General features: G+C 33.7%; 1 protein-coding gene across 2 annotated transcripts in view; it reads left to right on the forward strand.

Annotated features, from left to right (window-relative positions):
- UNC13C (unc-13 homolog C) overlaps positions 1 to 18,149 on the forward strand; it is a 668,923-nt gene that overhangs the window by 244,886 nt on the left and 405,888 nt on the right. For both annotated transcript variants that reach the window (XM_031955232.1, XM_031955234.1), the window contains 2 exons: positions 1,037 to 1,108; positions 14,224 to 14,443. In XM_031955232.1, coding sequence (XP_031811092.1) covers positions 1,037 to 1,108; positions 14,224 to 14,443 — 292 coding nt within the window. The remainder of the gene's footprint in view (positions 1 to 1,036; positions 1,109 to 14,223; positions 14,444 to 18,149) is intronic.

Here is an 18,149-nt window from a genome sequence, read left to right on the forward strand (position 1 = left end):
ACTTAGTTTGCAACAAGTTCAAATAATAAGCAAGTTTTACCTAATGAATTGATTATGCTTACTTAAGGGACTCTAAGAAAATACTTTGGTATCAACTTGGACAAACCAGTTAATAGCATCTGACTTACATATTCTGTGCCATATACTATGTCATTACATAGAACAACGTATTCTTCCAATTAATTTCAATTTTATTATGTCATTTGATCTTCAATCCTTGGTGTTAAGCAAGACAGGGACTTTCATCTCTGTTTTACAGGGAAAAAAATCAGCCTCGTAAAAGTGGTTTTTGTTCCAGGTCACACTGATAGTAAGAGACCTAGAATTCAGGTCTTTTGAGTAGTTCTTCTTTAATACAATGAACCTCAGTGCTATTATCTGGAGACTTTTAGGGAATGGTCTAAATTGGAACAATGAAGTGGCACAGTGGATAAAATGGGCTTGGAATCAGGAAGACTCTTCTTCCAAGTTCAAATCTGATCTCAGACATTTAATTTTTTTCCCCTTCCTTCTGCCTACCCCCTTGCCTTGATGGCAAGTGATCCAATATATGTTAAACAGATGAATGTATCTAGTCATTCTGGAGAGCAATTTAGATCTCTGCCCAAGGGGCTATCAAACTGATCATACCCTTTGATCCAGAAGGGTTTCACTGGACCTGTATCCTAGAGAGATAGCAAGTCACAACCCTGTTTGGCTTAGTTATTTCATCTATGAAATGAGCTGGAGAAGGAAATGAGAAATCATTTTTATATCTTTTCCAATAAACTCCAAAGGGGGTCATGAAGAGTCAGAAATGAATGAAACAATTGAACAAATAGATTCTCCCATTTATCTTGAATATCCTATCATTCTAAATTCCTAAAGTATAAGTAAAGGTCATGTAAAGACCATATAAAAATAAATAAATAAGAATGAAGATGTTACTTGTTAGTGTCTTCCTATTAAAATCAGGAGCTGTTAACATTTTATTGTTCATATTGTAATTTGTACTTCTAACTATGTATTAGTAATTGTTTTCTGATTTTTGTCTTAGACATTAGCTGCCCGAAAATCTGGAATCTCCCTGGCCATGGTTATTAGGACATCTCTGAACAATGAAGAATTGGTAAGTGTTATCTAATGGAAAAATGAACTGTTATCCAAGGACTTAGTAATGGGGAAGAAATATGACAATCCTACTGAAAGTTTATCTCCTTAAGTTTTGATGATGTTCACTGAGGTGTAACTGAGATGAAAATCAAATGACACTGTACTGGGGCATTCTTCTGTGAGATAAATTATATGCAACATACAATATGCAAAAGATACAGATAAATTGCTAAGAGAATAAAGAGAAAATCTGTCCCCGTGTCTTATTATTCCTTCAACTTTCTAGTGTAGTAATTTTCAGGTACTGTCCCTGCATGAACTATAGGCTATAAAGATAATTTCTGACCAGTTATGATAAGCCCTTCCCACATAAAGTCCTCAGCATGGAGTGTAACTGGTAACAGTCTGCATCTTTTCAGATCAAGATATCGTTTTGGATAATTACAAGCTAGCTGCAACACTCAATCTGAGCACTTCTCTCTCTCTTTTCACAGTCACAGATGAACATTTGCTTTTCTTTTTTATATTAAAGCTTTTTATTTCCAAAACATATGCATAGATAATTTTCAACATTCACCCTTCCAAAACCTTGTGTTCCAGTTTTTTCCCCTTCCTTCTGCCCACCCCCTTACCTAGATGGCAAGTGATCCAATATATATTAAACAGGTGAATGGATCCAATCATTCTGGAGAGTAATTTGGATCTCTGCCCAATGGGCTATCAAACTGAGCATACCCTTTGATCCAGCAGGGTTTCATTTGACCTGTATCCTAGAGAGATAATAAAGGAGAGAAAGGGACCCACATGTGCAAAAATGTTTGTAGCAGCACTTTGTGTAGTGGCAAGGAATTGGAAACTCAGTGGATGGCCAGCAGTTGGAGAATGGCTGAATAAGTTATGGTATATGAATGTTATGGAATATTATTGTTCTATAAGAAATGATCAGCAGGATGATTTCAGAGAGGCCTGGAGAGAGACTTACATGAACTGATGCTAAGTGAAGTGAACAGAACCAGGAGATCATTGTACACAGTAACAGCAAGATTATGCGATGATCAATTCTGATGAACATGACTTTTCAGCAGTGAGGTGATTCAGGACAATTCCAGTGATCTTGTGAAAGAGAGCCATGTACACCCAGAGAGAGGACTGTGAGAACTGAGGGTGGATCACAACATAGCATTCTCACTCTTTTTGTTGTGATTTGCTTGAATTTTATTTTATTTCTCTTTTTTTTCCCTTTTTGATCAGATTTTTCTTGTTCAGCAAGTTAATTGTATAAATATATATGCCTATGTTGGATTTAATATATATGTTTTACCATGTTTAACATATATTGGATTACTTGCCATCTAGGGGAGGGAGTTGGGGGGAAGGGAGAAAATTGGAACACAAAAGTTTTCAAGGATCAATGTTGAAAAATCATACTTGCATATGTTTTTTTTAAAATAAAAACTTCATTAAAAAGGAAAATAAACAAAATTAACAAAAGAGAAAAAAAACATTATGTGCAACCCTTCTACACATATTTCCACAATTATCATGCTGCACAAGAAAAAATCAGACAAAAAATTGAGAAAGAAAACAAAATGCAAGCAAACAACAATAGAAAAGGTGAAAATACAATGTAGTGATCCAAGCTTAATCTCCAGAATCCTCTCTCTGGGCTCTCTCCATAATAAGACCATTAGACTTGGCTTGAATCACCTTGCTGCTGAAAAGAGCTACGTCCATCAGAACTGATCATTGTATAATCTTGTTATTGCTGTGTAAAATTGAAAACTTACTTTTCAAATAACCTGTATTGCATCCTATGCAACCTCAAGGCCTGCAGCTTTCCCAACTCTCCTTCTTTGTATCTGTATCTGTCTCTTTGTATGTTTCATTGTCTTTTTCTCCATTTTTCTGGTCTGTCTTCCTGTCTATTTCTCTTATTGGACACAGAGATAGATACTTTTATCCCTTTTAGTAGTTATAACCATTGGGGAAGGAAGAGTTTCAGAAATGTGGATCTAGATTTCTCATTTCACTTGTGCAGGGAATCCTAGATTAAAGAATCCCACTATTATGGAAGATAAGAACCTTTTCTATAAAATGGTTTAAGAAAGTTTTCTGAGTTGTGAGGCTATAGGAGACAGAAATCAGGTCTTTCTAACAACAAATTTAATCCTTTATTTGCTTACTAATAATAATGATAATTTTTAAAGTTATATTATTATTTAATAACATCTTAGTACACAGGATAATTATTATTAGAGGTAATCATTTATATAGCACTTTAAAGAATATAAAGAAGCACTCTACATTATCAAATCTGATCTTCATTTCAGGCAATATAAGTGAAATGTGACTTCTGTAGAACAGTCTTATTTCAGTGTCAAACTTGACAAGCTGCCACATTCAGTTGTTACATGAAAATCTACAATAAATGTAAAATAAGAAAAAAAATCACTTCTCCAATGTTGGAACTCTTTGGTGGCATCCTCAGGATGAAAGGAGCTAGCTGAAAGTAATTGCTTTTATTTTAAAGATAAAGGGCTGACTAGGTAGAAAAATAGCAAATGTTTGATTTTCTGTTTTCATAAAAGCAACGTATAGCAAAAACAAATTATGCCTTTGAAGGAAGTTGAACATTTCAGTGATTGATCCAAAATGACAGGTCATATTTTAGAGTCATCTTCTTCATTAAAATTGTGCCAGGAATGAATAAAATAAGAACAAGTGCTTTCTTCCACCAATTCCTCCCTTTTATAAGTGAAAAAAGTTAATTTAAATTTGGGAGAAGTAAATGGATTTTATTCTCCAAAGGTATTCTGGGCTAAATTTTAATGATAAGATAATATATAGAAGGATGGTTTTATTTTTGCTTAGCTAGTATGAAAGACTATATCATCCTATATCATCCATCCATCATCTATCTATCTATCTATCTATCTCTCATCAATCCATCTATTGCTTCACAATCATGCATCTGGTTAAATAGATTTTATTTCCTATACTGTGTCCTTGGAGAAAAGGAAAGAGGATCACTTCCTACCCTTCTGAGTCGATCTATACCCTCTACACTTGAATTTAGGTATAGATCTCTGGAAGCCTTTTTTGGTTTATGTTCTATACATGTGTATGTGTGTGTGTGTGTACATGCACAGTTATTTCTTTCACATCATGACTTTCCCCCTCACAATTTCACAATATACCGAGGTCAGCAGATGACACAGAAAAAGTTTAGAAATTCAGAAATGCATAAACATACTTTGACTTTTAATGCAATAATAATTCAGACTTCTCTAAGACAAAAATTTTATACTGATTTTCCAGATTATGGGAGCACCTTGCTCCTAACCCTGGTGATGTGAAAGGGATAACTGTGTGTATATATATATATATATATATATATATTCCCAGGCACTGGAAATAAACAATTTATTTTATTTTATTTTATTTTATTTGTGGAGGTAATTGGGGTTAAGCAACTTGCCCAGGGTCACACAGCTAGAAAGGGTTAAGTGTCTGAGGTCAAATTTGAACTCAGGTCCTTCTGACTTCAGGGCTGGTGCTCTATCCACTGCGTCACTTAGCTGCCCCCCACAACTGAATTTATATCATTTAAAATCAATGCAATTTGCTCCAATGGCATAAACTCCAAAATATAACAGAGAACAATTTCTAAGCATTGAATATGGACATATTCCTTGAAAGTTTTAATTTGAAGGGGGAAAATTCCACCACAGTGAAGTATTTGGGGGCATGTCAGACTTTTAGGAAATCCATTTCCAAATCATGTTTCTGATCATGACTGAAAGTAGATATCAGTGCCTGGTCTATAATAGCTAATTAATAAATTATTGTTGATTAGTTGATTGAACAATGAAGATCACCAGATACTTCTAGTCCTATGTTGTTGTATTTGTAAGATTTTGAATTAGAGGATCATCTATCTTACTTTTCATTCTGATTTCTAAATCTTGTACCCCCACATTATTTTTGAGCAATATTGGCTTATAGACACTCTAGAATGGTGCTAGGAATGTATTAGTTTTTAATCTAACACGGACAGGGATATAACTTTTGTGATAGCTACTTCAGAAATTATAGCTAAAAGTATTTTAGACATTGCCCTTAAATCAACAGTGATGTGTTGACTTAATGGTTTCTTTCATGAAACCAACCCTGAAATATTACCTATTTTGACACTTTGAAATTCACTCTTTTTTTTTAGCCTATTTTGATCTTTATAGCTTAATTTAAAGGTCACATTGAACATAGACTTTACTCTATAAGTCTTGTACAGCCTTTGGCCAAGAGCATTTATGGTTCTGACCTGAACTGTAGGTCATGAAATCATTTAAGAGTATTTCTTTCCCTCTCCCTGCCTGATTTTCCCCCATTCTCCAACCAGCCCTGCAGTAATAAAACCAGGCTCTGGGGGAAAAAAAAAACAACAACAACAACAACAACTAAATTATTAAACCAAAGTTCTAGAATGGACTAGCTGGTTTAACTCAAAGTCTTAGAAACTCATTACTGGGAACTTAGGAAAAGAAATAGTCAAGTAAATTTGTGTATAGTAAAAAATTAATAATAATGATGATAAATTTATAATGTTCTCTCCTTACTATAATCTAATTTTATTGCTCTTTTCTCAGTGAAGAAACCTGCTAAGAGAATTTGAATGGTTTATATGTCCTAATACATAGCTAGTAAGTATTAGAGCAAGAATATGAATTTAGGTCCCCTAACTACAAGCCCAATATTCTACAATACACCACTATAGGCATAACTCATAAGGGAGGCTCTGTTCGTTAAGTCACTACTAACTAAGTTGTAGGGAAGGGGATTTAATTCCAAAGACTGTAACAATATCAATTACAACGCTTAACATTTGGAATATTGAATTTTAATTCCGATATGATATAAAAGAGCACATCATTACCCTTGGTAAAAAAAATCCTTACTGATTTGTGCTCTTTATTGTATAGATAGGGTGATATATAAAGTACATAAATTCCTGTACTTGGAGTTAGGATGATTTAGGCTTAAATTCCAGTTTGGACACATGAAAACTTTGCAATTCTGGCATAAGTCATTTAACCACTCTGAACCTCATATTCTTCATCCATAAAATGCTACTACTATTACTACTACTACTACTACTACTACTACTGCTGCAGCTGCTGCTGCTGCTGCCACTATTGTTTTTGTGGTTCAGTCCTTTCAGTCCTGTCCAACTTTGTGACACCATTTGGGAAAAGAACTGGGTTAGTTTGCCATTTCCTTCTCCAGTTCATTTTACATATGAGGAAACTGAAGCAAAGAAGGTTAAATGCCTTTCCCAGGATTGAATTTGAACACATGATGATGAGTTTTCCTGATTTCAAGCTCAGTGCTCTATCTACTGTACCACCTCACTGTCCAACTCCATTACAACATAAAATTGAACTACTGTTAGTTAATAATAAGAAAAATAGCTAACATTTATATAATGCTTACTGTGTGTCAAGCTAAGCACATACAAATATCTCATTTAATCTTAATAACAATCCTAAAAGAAAGATTGTATTATTATCTCCATTTTATTGATGAGGAAATGAGCAAATGGGTAAAGTGACTTATCCAGGATCTGAGGGTAGACTTAAATTTCAGGTCTTTCTGACTCTAGATTCAGCACTGTAGAACCTAATTCATACTTTTATGAGGACCAAATAACTAAAAGATTTGGCAAATGTTAAAGCACTTTTAAAAGGCACCTATTACTATTTAATTCTTAGACTTATTTTAATGCTATATTTATGGTCAATTTTTTTTCTTTTTTTCTGCAATTTCTGAGTACTGGTTAATATTTTTGTTAATTATTGGTTCTGGAATGAAGCATTTGGAGGAGGTTTTCTCATTGTTAAATACCACAATATATATTTGTTTCTAGAGTGGAAGCAAAAATAAGGATATTACTTACCTTGATCCAATTATTGTTTAAGAGAATATCTGTGACATAGATAGAACTGATTTTAGTTATATTTTAGGAGGAAGGGCACATTTCATGTAAAGGGGCTGGTTGTAAAATAAATTTGATTTGATTGTTAAGCAGAAAAAAAAATAGATAAATTATGTAATCGTTTTCTAAATAACAGGAAACTCTATATGTGATACATGAACTATTTATACAGATACAGCTTATTTATAACTCAGGAGAATCTTAGAAAGTTGATAGAACAATGTAGAAGTTTAGGGATTTGCTTGGAATCACACAGGTAACAATCATCTGTCAGAGACCAGATTTGGTCTTTCTCCAGTGCTCAGTGCTATATAAACAGTACCTTTTTTAATAAAGTGTTGTGTTAAATTGAAATAATAATTGAAACATATAACTAGATGAAAAGATGGAAACTTGCTTATCAAGAGCTGAGAACAATTGGTACACAATTATAGTCCTTTCTATTCCATATGAAGACAACATAGAAAAAGACTCCTAGGTCATTAGTAGATCCCTTGTGGAAAATTTTTAAAAATTCATAGTTGAGAATCATATTAGAAAAGCAAGGATTGCTGAATTAAGATCTGCATCATTTGAGATAATGTTCACTTTCCCAATAAAAAGGCTGGTCCATTGGTGAGTTGGTATAAAAATGTTTAAAACATTCTGCCATTCCTTACAACTTGTGCCTATAAATCCTCGTGGACCATTTCTGTCTTTAGAAACCAATAGCCTGTCATTACTCTTAGGTTTTTGAGCTTCTATTTCAACAATTACCATATGAATCTAAATTAGTTGTTTACATTTAAAATGAATATAACCAAAAAATATCAGTATAAAACATCATTTCCTTTATAGTCATCATCTTAGGTTATAAATTTATTTCAATAACACTGTCATTTCTCAAAACTTTTTTTGAGATTCTCTTTAGAGTTTCACAGGACATTCATTTAAATATTCTAAATAATGGCAAAATAGCCAAGCCATTGGGAGACAATTCTAGTAAATTAGGCGGGTGTTTAATTTGCATAAAACTGTTCATGATTACAAAGTGCTTATTGATACTTGTATACTTTGTGTGGATCTCATATAAAAGGATCTCTAAGAGACCCCTTGCTAGAAAGGTAGTATGGTATAGCAGAGAGAGTAAAGGGTTTAGTTAGGAAGCGCAGAGTTCAAATGTGATCTCATACTCTGGCTAATTGTGAATCAACCTTTTATGCCTCAAGTTCCTCATCTGTACAATGAGGATAATAGTGTTTATAGCATTAATCTCAGAGAGATCTTTTGAAGCACAAAAGAAGCAAAGTTTAAAGTACTTTGCTTGATTGATAATATTACATAAATGCCAGTTTTTGTTATACCAACTGATTCACATTTTCTCATCCCATTTTATAATTTTTTTTCATGGTTTTGTTTGTTTGTTTTGTTTTTTCCCCATAAATTCTTTGGCAGAGGGAAGAAAAAAAAATTAAGCCTTGGCACTTTACAAATATTTTATCATTTGATCCCAATAATTATACTTGGAGAAAGTTGCTTTTATTACAGTCATTTTACAGTGGAGCAAACTAAGGCAGACTTTTTCTAAGTGACTTTTCTAGCACTATACAGTTAGAGTAAATGTCTGAGGATGAATTTGAACTCCAGTCTTCCTGAATCCAGAGTAAGTGCTCTATCTACTGCATCATCTATCCACCTATATAAATGAACTACAAAACACACTGTAGAATGTATTATGAACTTTTTAAGAATTGAAAACCAATAAGCCATTTGAAATATCCATCTGTTTTTTTTTAATTATTATATCACTGGTTATCTTTTTCTGGGGAGATAAGTGATAAAGGATATTTTATTTGACATTTGTCATTTGTAAATCACCAGTAGTATTATGCTGCCTCCAATTTACACACATTTGTCTTTATGACAGCATTTGAGTTTCCTCTAATTTGAATCCTATGATTCATAGACATATAGCACCATTGGAATTTTTTTTAATGGACTTTTAACCATAGGAAGTAGGTCAGGATTTTGGAACTGTAGCTCATTTCCCAAGGGAAATACAACTTGGTATCTTCCTCCTGTTCAAGCCTGTGTAAAATTTATTTTCTTTTTGGAGCATCTATCCAATACTCAGAGTGCATTAAAAGTTCAGTGACATTTCAATTTATTAAACCAACTTATTCTATTAATCTATTTAAGCTTAACTTGGCACTAAACTTTAGAGACACCCTTTTTAGTCCATGCCATAGTTTTGCTCATTTTCATTCTTCATCTCTTTGATAATCTGGTAGAGATTGTTAATATAAACTCATTCGAATGACAATGGTCTCATTGACATTGCCTTGTGTCGGTATTGATAAAAGCATTGTAAAACTTCCCAAATGTAATCCAACTTGATTTCTACTCCTATTCAATTCTATACCTAGTTTATCATATGTTTGAAATACAGTGTTTAATAAATATATGCACATATGTCTGTGATGTATGTTGTCTACATATATATATATATATATACACATACTTACATATATCTGTGTAGATATGACAAGTATTATTACAAAGATGTTATTTTCTTATGGTCAGGTAAGTTTGGTAATAATTCCAAATTTAGCAGCTTATCCACTATCCCATTCCATTTTTCTAGAAAAGATAAATGCCCATATGCCTCCATAACTTTTCCATGCAGATATATATGTGGTTATTATATGTAACATATATGTGTGTATACACAGAGAGACAGGTTTATACATATAATTATGTATATGCACACACATGTATATATGCATTTCATTTATATGCATGTATACATCATACATCAATACACATGACAAATCTGAAATCACCTGTCAGATATTTATCATAGCCTGGGCAATAGGGATTCTTCTCCCACTTTTTCTTTTCTTCTAAGGAACTAGTTAGATTGAGTTGTTTTCAGTTATTTTCAGTGTATTACCTAGTAGATTTTCTATGTTCCTTTTAAAAGTTAACTTGACTTTCTTAGACAGAATGTGCTTAAGCAAAAGAAAATACAAGTCAACAGTAATACCTTAGTCTTTTTTTATAATTATCTTTTATTCTTTTGCTCCAGCATCTGTAATGATATAACATTTGCTGTTGTTATTAAATGAGCAGTCTATCCAAAATTAGTTGCTTTCATGTAAAACTAAATACCTATTACCTTTTAAAAATTCATCTCTAAAGCATGCAAAAGAATATGGATTACTTAATCTTATAAAGAAGATGCAAGACTCTTTGGCTAACCAAAAACATCTCTTTATTTAGTGTTTTTCTTTAGATAATTGGACTAATGAGATTCTGTGTGTATCTTTTCCTTCCCTGGGTTTTGCAACTGGCTCTGCTCTGTAGTCTCTGGGCTGCTATAGTAATATACATTAAGATAACTATGGTGGCTTGTTTGTTTGTTTGCTTTACAAGTTTTCGCAATGATTTTCTTCTAGACTGTTCAGGCCAGAACTTGATTCCATTTTTCCTTTTTAGAGCACAATAACTAAATTCCAAAAAGGTATCAACATAATAGAAATTTTGTTGGAGACTATCTGAATGAAGGCCTATGGCATAATGTCTAAATGGAAAGATTGATGACAATTTTTATAGCTGAGATTTTCCCTTTCAAGATCATCTCAATCAATTGAGTAGCTGGGCATGATATATGCATTAAAAATATTGTGTCTACATTATAAATAGAACTTTATTAGAAACTGAGAAACCAATCCACAAGCATCTATTAAAAATAACATTGATCTGGGCACTGTGTTAGATGCTAGTTATACAAAGACAAATGTAAAATATTGTCTTCCTTCAAAATGCTTACATTCTATAGGGAGGAAATGTGCCTAATGATGTAAATGCAAAATAATTTCATTAGGGAAGCTCTGGTTGCTAGAAGGATCAAAAAAAATCTTACTTGGGAGGTACTATTGAAGAAAGTTAAAATATTCTAAGGGGAAAAGGCAAGGAGGCAACACATTTCAGATAGAGAGGATAGCATAAATAAAGGTAAAGATACAGAAGATGGAATGTTGCATGTTAAAAAAGAAAGAAAGAAAGAAAAAAAAAGTAAGTAGACCAGTTGTCCAGACCATAGAGTGCATGAAGAGGACTAGTTGGAAGAAGCTTGAAAGGGAAGGCAAAGCCAGATTGTGAATGGCTTTAGATGCTTAATAGGAAAGTTTATATTTTGTTTTGCAGATAATAAGGAATCACTAGCATTTCTTACACAAAGCATGACATGGCTAGGCAGTACTTTAGGAGTCCCACAGTAGCAAAAGTGTGAATAACAGATTGAAGGGAGGAGAGATTTTTAGATAAGGAGACCAAATGATAGGCAACACCATCTAAAGTTGACTTCTCAGTTGTGTTTCACTTTTGTCCAATTCTTTGCAATCCCTTTTGGGGGTTCCGTGGAAAGGATAGTGGAGGGATTTTCTATTTCCTTCTTTAGCTCATTTTACAGATGAGGAAACTGAGGCAAACAGGGTTAAGTGATTTGCCACCAGTTAGTAAAGTTCTGAGGCTATATTTGAACTCAGGTCTTCCTGACAAAATCCACTGTTCTATTCACTGTGCCAACTACGTCCCCCCTCCCCCCCCACATAAGGAAACTGAAGTTTGCCCAGAGCCACATTACTAATAAGTATCTGAAGCCAGATTTGAACTCAGGAAGATAATTCTTCCTGATTCAAAACATGGTACTTTATCTGCTGCTCCACCTATTTGTCCAAAGCTGATTTGGGGTCTGAACTAGGGTAAGAGCATGAGGAAAAGTCAAGTAACTCTGAGCCTCTAAGTGGAAGAATAATGTTGCCCTCAAATAGAAAAATGTGGGAAAAGTGATTAACTTATGGGGAAAGATGACAAGATCTGTTTTTGACATGTTGATTTTGAGATGCTTGTGGGACAACCAATTAGAAATAACCATAGGCAGTAAGTGGTGCTGAGCTAGAGATTCAGAGAAAGATTAGGAAAACAAACATGAATTCTTAGGAAATTTACAGTTTGGTAGGAAAAATAGAATTTAATTTTTATCATTTCGTTTTTGAAAATTTGTAGTAAGACATAGAAAAGATTTTGAATAGGATGAAATGTTAGGAATATGTAAGAATCCTGAAAGAGAAGCAAATGCCAGATTTTAAAGGCTTTTAAATACTTAAAATTCAGAATCAGTATTTTATCTTAGAGACAATAGGGAATCCTAGCATTTTTCACACAGGAGGCATGACATAGTTAGGCCATATTTAAGGAATCTCACTTTAGAAACTGTGTGAAAAAATGGATTGAAGAGTATAATTCCCCAAACATCTATTCCATCTATTAGAGGGAATGACCACATCAATGAGATTATTACTCCTTTGAAATGTTATATTTAAGGGTGCAATTTAATTCTTTAAGCATTTATTAAATATTTGCTATTGTTATAGGGATATAAAGATAAAGGTCTAATTCCCATTCTCAAGGCATTTGCATTTTATTGGAGTAGTATATGGAAGACTAGGATAAGAAAATTACAACTCTGTGTACAAAGCTGAAGTTTGTATGATAAAAAGATTACCTTACTGCATCAAAAAAGAACATAATCTGCGTTGGTACAATGAACATAAAAACATTTCTAACTACCATTATCTTAGAGAAATTAAGTTGGTATAATCATTTAAACTTGGTTATTTTAGAAATTTCATACCTATGTACTGCCAAAGGAATAAAAATAGGGGGTGTAGGAGGGGAAGGTGCTAATACAACAAATTAATTCATAGCACCTTTTAATTATAAAAATGAACTGAAAAATGTTGGTGCCCATTAAGGTGGAAATAGTCTGATTATAATATGCAAATAGCCTATTATTTCAATTCAATATGAAATAATAAATAGGGAGGACATGATGATGCTTGAAAAGATTTACTTGAATTGATACCGAGAGTATAGTGAGCAGAACCAGGAATAGATGGGCAACCACAAAAATTATAAAAGAAAATAAACAATAACAGCAACAAAAAATCCCAAAACAGAGTACTGTGTAACTCTAATGATCAAGCTTGTTTCTGAAGAAGACATAGGAGAATCTTTGTAGAGGTGGAGGACTATGTATGTACAACATTGTCTATATCATTCAACTTTGTTGACATTGTTGATTAATTTTACTGTACTGATTTTTCCCTTCTCCATTTTTCTTTGTAATAAAAGATGGCTCACTGGATGGGAAGAGAGATCTGAAAGTAATGGAAAAGTATAGAAAAAAAAGTTCTGAAAAAATAAATATCATTCTTAGGCCACTGGAATATTACTTTCCCTATTAGCTTTCTGCATCAGTAAAGCAACTGTTAGATGTATATATTCCCTAATTATGATTCCATAATAAGTTTTAGATGATTATGTAAAATTTCCCTCAAAGGTGACTTAGGACAGATTTGAGTTTGATTCCAGCATGTCATCTGCACAGTAGGATTTGAGAAGCACCAGGGCATCCTCTTCAAAAATACTTTTCTTTCTCATTATCATTTTTCTGATAATAAAATTCTACCATCACACATCAGTTCCTTTAAATTATTAAAGAATATTCTCAGTAGAATGCTGATAATGATGGTTGGAATGATCGAATAAGCCTTAGCAGTTATTTACTTTTGTGACTGAGTATATCAGAGTTTTTCTAAAAGACTTGTTGAGAGCACTTTCTAAAAATCCATTGATAAATTTTGATAGGTGAGAAGACAGATACATTCATAATCATGAATATAGTTCTGGGTAGGTTTTATAATGGGACTTTTCCAGATAGTATAATGAAGGTCCTTGGAATACCTAGAGAGAGTGAAATATTGATATGAAAAGTGGAAGGTTTGGCCTCAAAGACAAATTTATCCCATTTCACAGTTTTGGCCATGTATAGAAATAATTATAAAAATGCATTTTCAAATGATAGCTGAGTTGGGCCCCTGGCAAATATACCTAGAATAAGGGAGTATGCATTCATCTTCTTGCCATCACTATGTGTGAGACTCATGTATAAGTATGAGCTCTTTCAGAGCAACAGTTCTGAAGTAATTGGTTTGCTGCAATGCTTTATTTGAGGACTCTGGGCAACATCATTTTGCAAAATTTCCCCAAAAGACTAATCTTTTTTGTTTGTTTGTTTTCCTCCCACTTAACAGAAAATGCATGTCTTCAAAAAGACTCTACAAGCATTGATCTATCCGATGTCATCCACCACCCCTCACAATTTTGAGGTTTGGACAGCTACCACCCCAACCTACTGCTATGAATGTGAAGGTCTTCTTTGGGGAATAGCGAGACAAGGCATGAAGTGTATGGAGTGTGGTGTCAAATGTCATGAAAAGTGTCAGGATCTTCTAAATGCTGACTGTTTGCAGAGTGAGTATTCAGTCAAGTCTCCTATGTGTTCAAACAATATGTTGCCTGTATGCTTTTTAGGTAAAATCCTGACAATTCTTATGACTTATTTAGATTGGCCAGTTAAATAGTGATTGAGTGGAAATTTGGCACTGTTCATTAGGTGATCAATTGGTTTTATGTTGTAATTCCCATGGAAGAGCCAAATAATTAGATTGAGATTACAGTGTCTATTCCAAACAGGTGACCTCACATAGCACTCCCTTATTTAACTCCAATTCATTTGCTTGTCTTAGCATCACTTTCCTGATGTTGTGGTCCCCTTTAAGAATGAAGGAACAGTAAGAATAATGATTTTAATACCCTTGTGTTTCTTCAGTAGGCACAATCTATTTTATTTTTAAAAATTTTATTAAAGATTTTTATTTACAAAACATCCATTTTTCAACATTAACCATTGCAAAAACCTTCTGTTCCAAACTTTCCCCTCTTTCCCCATCCCCTCCCTTAGATGGCAGGTAGTTCAAAACACATTAAATATGTTAAAACATGTTAAATCCAATATATGTATACATTTTTACATCTTGCTTCACAAGAAAAATCGGATCAAAAAGGAAAAAAAACTGAGAAAGAAAACAAAATATAAGCAAACAACAATAGAAAGAGTGAAAATGCTATGTTGTCAATCATATTCAGCTCCCACAATCCTCTCTCTGGGTATAGATGACTCTCTTCATCACTGAACAATCAGAACTAGTTTGAATCATTTCATTGCTGGAGAGAGCCACATCCTTCAGAATTGATCATTGCATAATCTTGTTGTTGTCGTATATAATGATCTCTTGGTCCTGCTCATTTCACTCATCATTAGTTCATGTAAGTCTCTCCAAGCCTTTCTGAAATCATCCTGATGGTCATTTCTTACAGAACAATAACATTCCATAACATTCAGATACCATAATTTATTCAGCCATCCTCCAATTGATGGGCATCCACTCAGTTTCCAGTTTCTAGCCACTACAAAGAGGGCTGCCATAAACATTTTTGCACATGTGGGTCTTTTTCCTTTCTTTAAAATCTCTCTGAGATATAAGCCCAGTAGAAACACTGCTGGGTCAAAGAGTATGCACAGTTTGATAATTTTTTGATCATGGTTCCAAATTACTCTCCAGAATGGTTGGATCCATTCACAGTTCCGCCAACAATGTATCAGTGTCCCAGTTTTCTCACATCCCCTCCAACATTCATCATTATCTTTTTCTGTCATTTTAGCCAATCTGGGAGGTACGTAGTGGTATCTCAGCATTGTCTTAATTTGTATTTCTCTGATTAATATTGATTCGAAGCACCTTTTTATATGACTAGAAATAGTTTAAATTTCTTCTTCTGGAAATTGTTCATATCCTTTGACCATTTATCAGTTGGAGAATGGCTTGAATTCTTATAAATTTGAGCCAGTTCTCTACATATTTTAGAAATGAGGCCTTTATCAGAATCTTTGAATGTAAAAATGTTTTCCTAGTTTATTGCTTCCCTTCTAATCTTGCCTGCATTAGTTTTGTTTGTACAAAAATTTTTTAACCTAATGTAATCAAAATTATCTATTTTATGATCAGTAATATTCTCTAGTTCTTCTTTGGTCACAAATTACTTTCTCTTCCATAGATCTGAGAGGTAAACTGTCCTATGTGCTTCTAATTTGCTTATAATATTATTCTTTATGTCTAGATTATGAATCCATTTTGACCTTATCTTGATATATGGTGTTAAGTGTGGATCAGTGCCTAGTTTCTGCTATACTAAGTTTCCAATTTTCCCAGCAGTTTTTGTCAAATAGTGTATCCCAAAAGCTGGGCTCACAATCAAATTTATTACCTGGGCCTAAGCCTGGACTTGTACCACTTTCTCTTCTTTAAGATGCCTCTATAGCAGGAACCTTTCTCTCTCTACTTGGTGACTCAGCCTTCAAGGGGCTCTGTACCTGGTTCTCTTTCTCTTGTATTCCAGAATCATTCCATCACCAACTGATTTTGTCCTAAAAAGCTAATTCGAGGGATCATTTTCCATCTCTCCTGAGCACCTAAACCATAGTGATCATTCTGTCTTATGATCTGGATTTCATAGCAGAAAAGGGCAGCCATAACATGAAGAGGAGTTATAAAGGATTTGGGTTTCAGTTCATTGAAGTAGGCATCTTAAAACAGAATGACCCCAAAAGCAATTGTTCAGCCATGTGCTGTCACTGAAACTGGTACTGAGGGAGATATCTGAATATTTTGCACTTTTATTTTATACTTTTTCTCCTCCAAAATTATATTATCCTCCTTGAGGTCCTCTTAACCCAATAGTCCTGTGAGGAAGTAGATAGGTCGGGGGCATCTATAATCCATTATTAGTAGCCAAGTTATTCCTGTGGAATTGTAGCTGCATAAATTATTGCCTGAGTTTCCCAGGTTGAGGACAAAGAATCATTTTTCCACAGAATCTCACCTGGCAGCTAAGCTACATCCTGCCAGAGCCAGCTCTTCTGGTACTGCATGAATACCTGCTGTGGCCTTTTCTAACAGATTATTTAGAGCATTCATGCAGCACTTTCCCTTAGTTAACCTTTGTCCAGCTGCAGAATCACCACAATACTGCATTATGAAAGGTGTTTGGGTTGTGGTTGTAGTTGTTATTGTTTTAATTTTCTGATGAGGTGCTCAATTGCCCGTAGGCAAAGCAAAAAGATTTTATTAATTTAAAACACTAACAAAACTATTACCAAGACTCTCTGTTTAAATACTCACTAATCATCTTTCTTTGATCCATTTGCTCAGCACCTGTTCCATTTCTGATTATATGGAATGTCCGATACAGGGATTGGGTGAATTAAGCATATTCCTTTGTGGAAAATATAGGAAAATGTCCAAGGGAAGATGAACTAAGAGATATAGTCAGAGCCTGTCATAATCTCAGCCATATACATTCCACAACCTTATTATCTGATCAGAATTCTCTCTGCATGACCACTCAGAAGATATGTTAATGATAATGAATACATATGAATATATTTTCGGCTAAAGGAGTAGTGCTATTCTTTCAAAAAATCTGCCATTTGGAGTGCCAACTTAAAGAGGAAACAAAGTCTCTTTATAATCAATGTTATTCAACCAATGTATTTGAAGGAACAAAGATGCATTAAAATCTGATCTATTTTATAAAAATGATTAATTATAGATAGTAGTTCTAAGAACAATTTCAGTTAGAATGGTAGAGTGAGGTGAAGTCAATGAAAGAGGAAGAAATATATTTGCAGCCTATAATAAAAGACTAGAGAAAGATTGTCAAGATTGCACATAAAAATTAGCTCACTCGCCTTTTGTTCTTTCATATAGAATAGATAACGCACTGCAAAAACCTCTGCATGTCATCCCAATATTTACTGTTTGTAAATGGGCAATACTTTATATCGGTTTAATAAATTCTTTGATTCTTTAAAAGAAAAGAGGAATCAATTTAAAAAATTTGAGGATGGTGATATTTTCTGTTTAAATTATATATATGAAACTCAAGAATAAAAGAGAAAGCATGCTATATGAAGACTGTGCTGAAAGTCTCAGTTCTAGCTTTGCCACTGTTCTGTTGTAGCTCATTCCTTGGTAAGCCACTGCCCTCACCAGCTTGAGTTTTCTCATCCATTAAGTAGATATAATAAATCCTCTGTACCACTTATAGGAAATGACAA

Source organism: Sarcophilus harrisii, chromosome 2, assembly GCF_902635505.1.
Source record: "Sarcophilus harrisii chromosome 2, mSarHar1.11, whole genome shotgun sequence".
Lineage (NCBI taxonomy): Eukaryota > Metazoa > Chordata > Mammalia > Dasyuromorphia > Dasyuridae > Sarcophilus > Sarcophilus harrisii.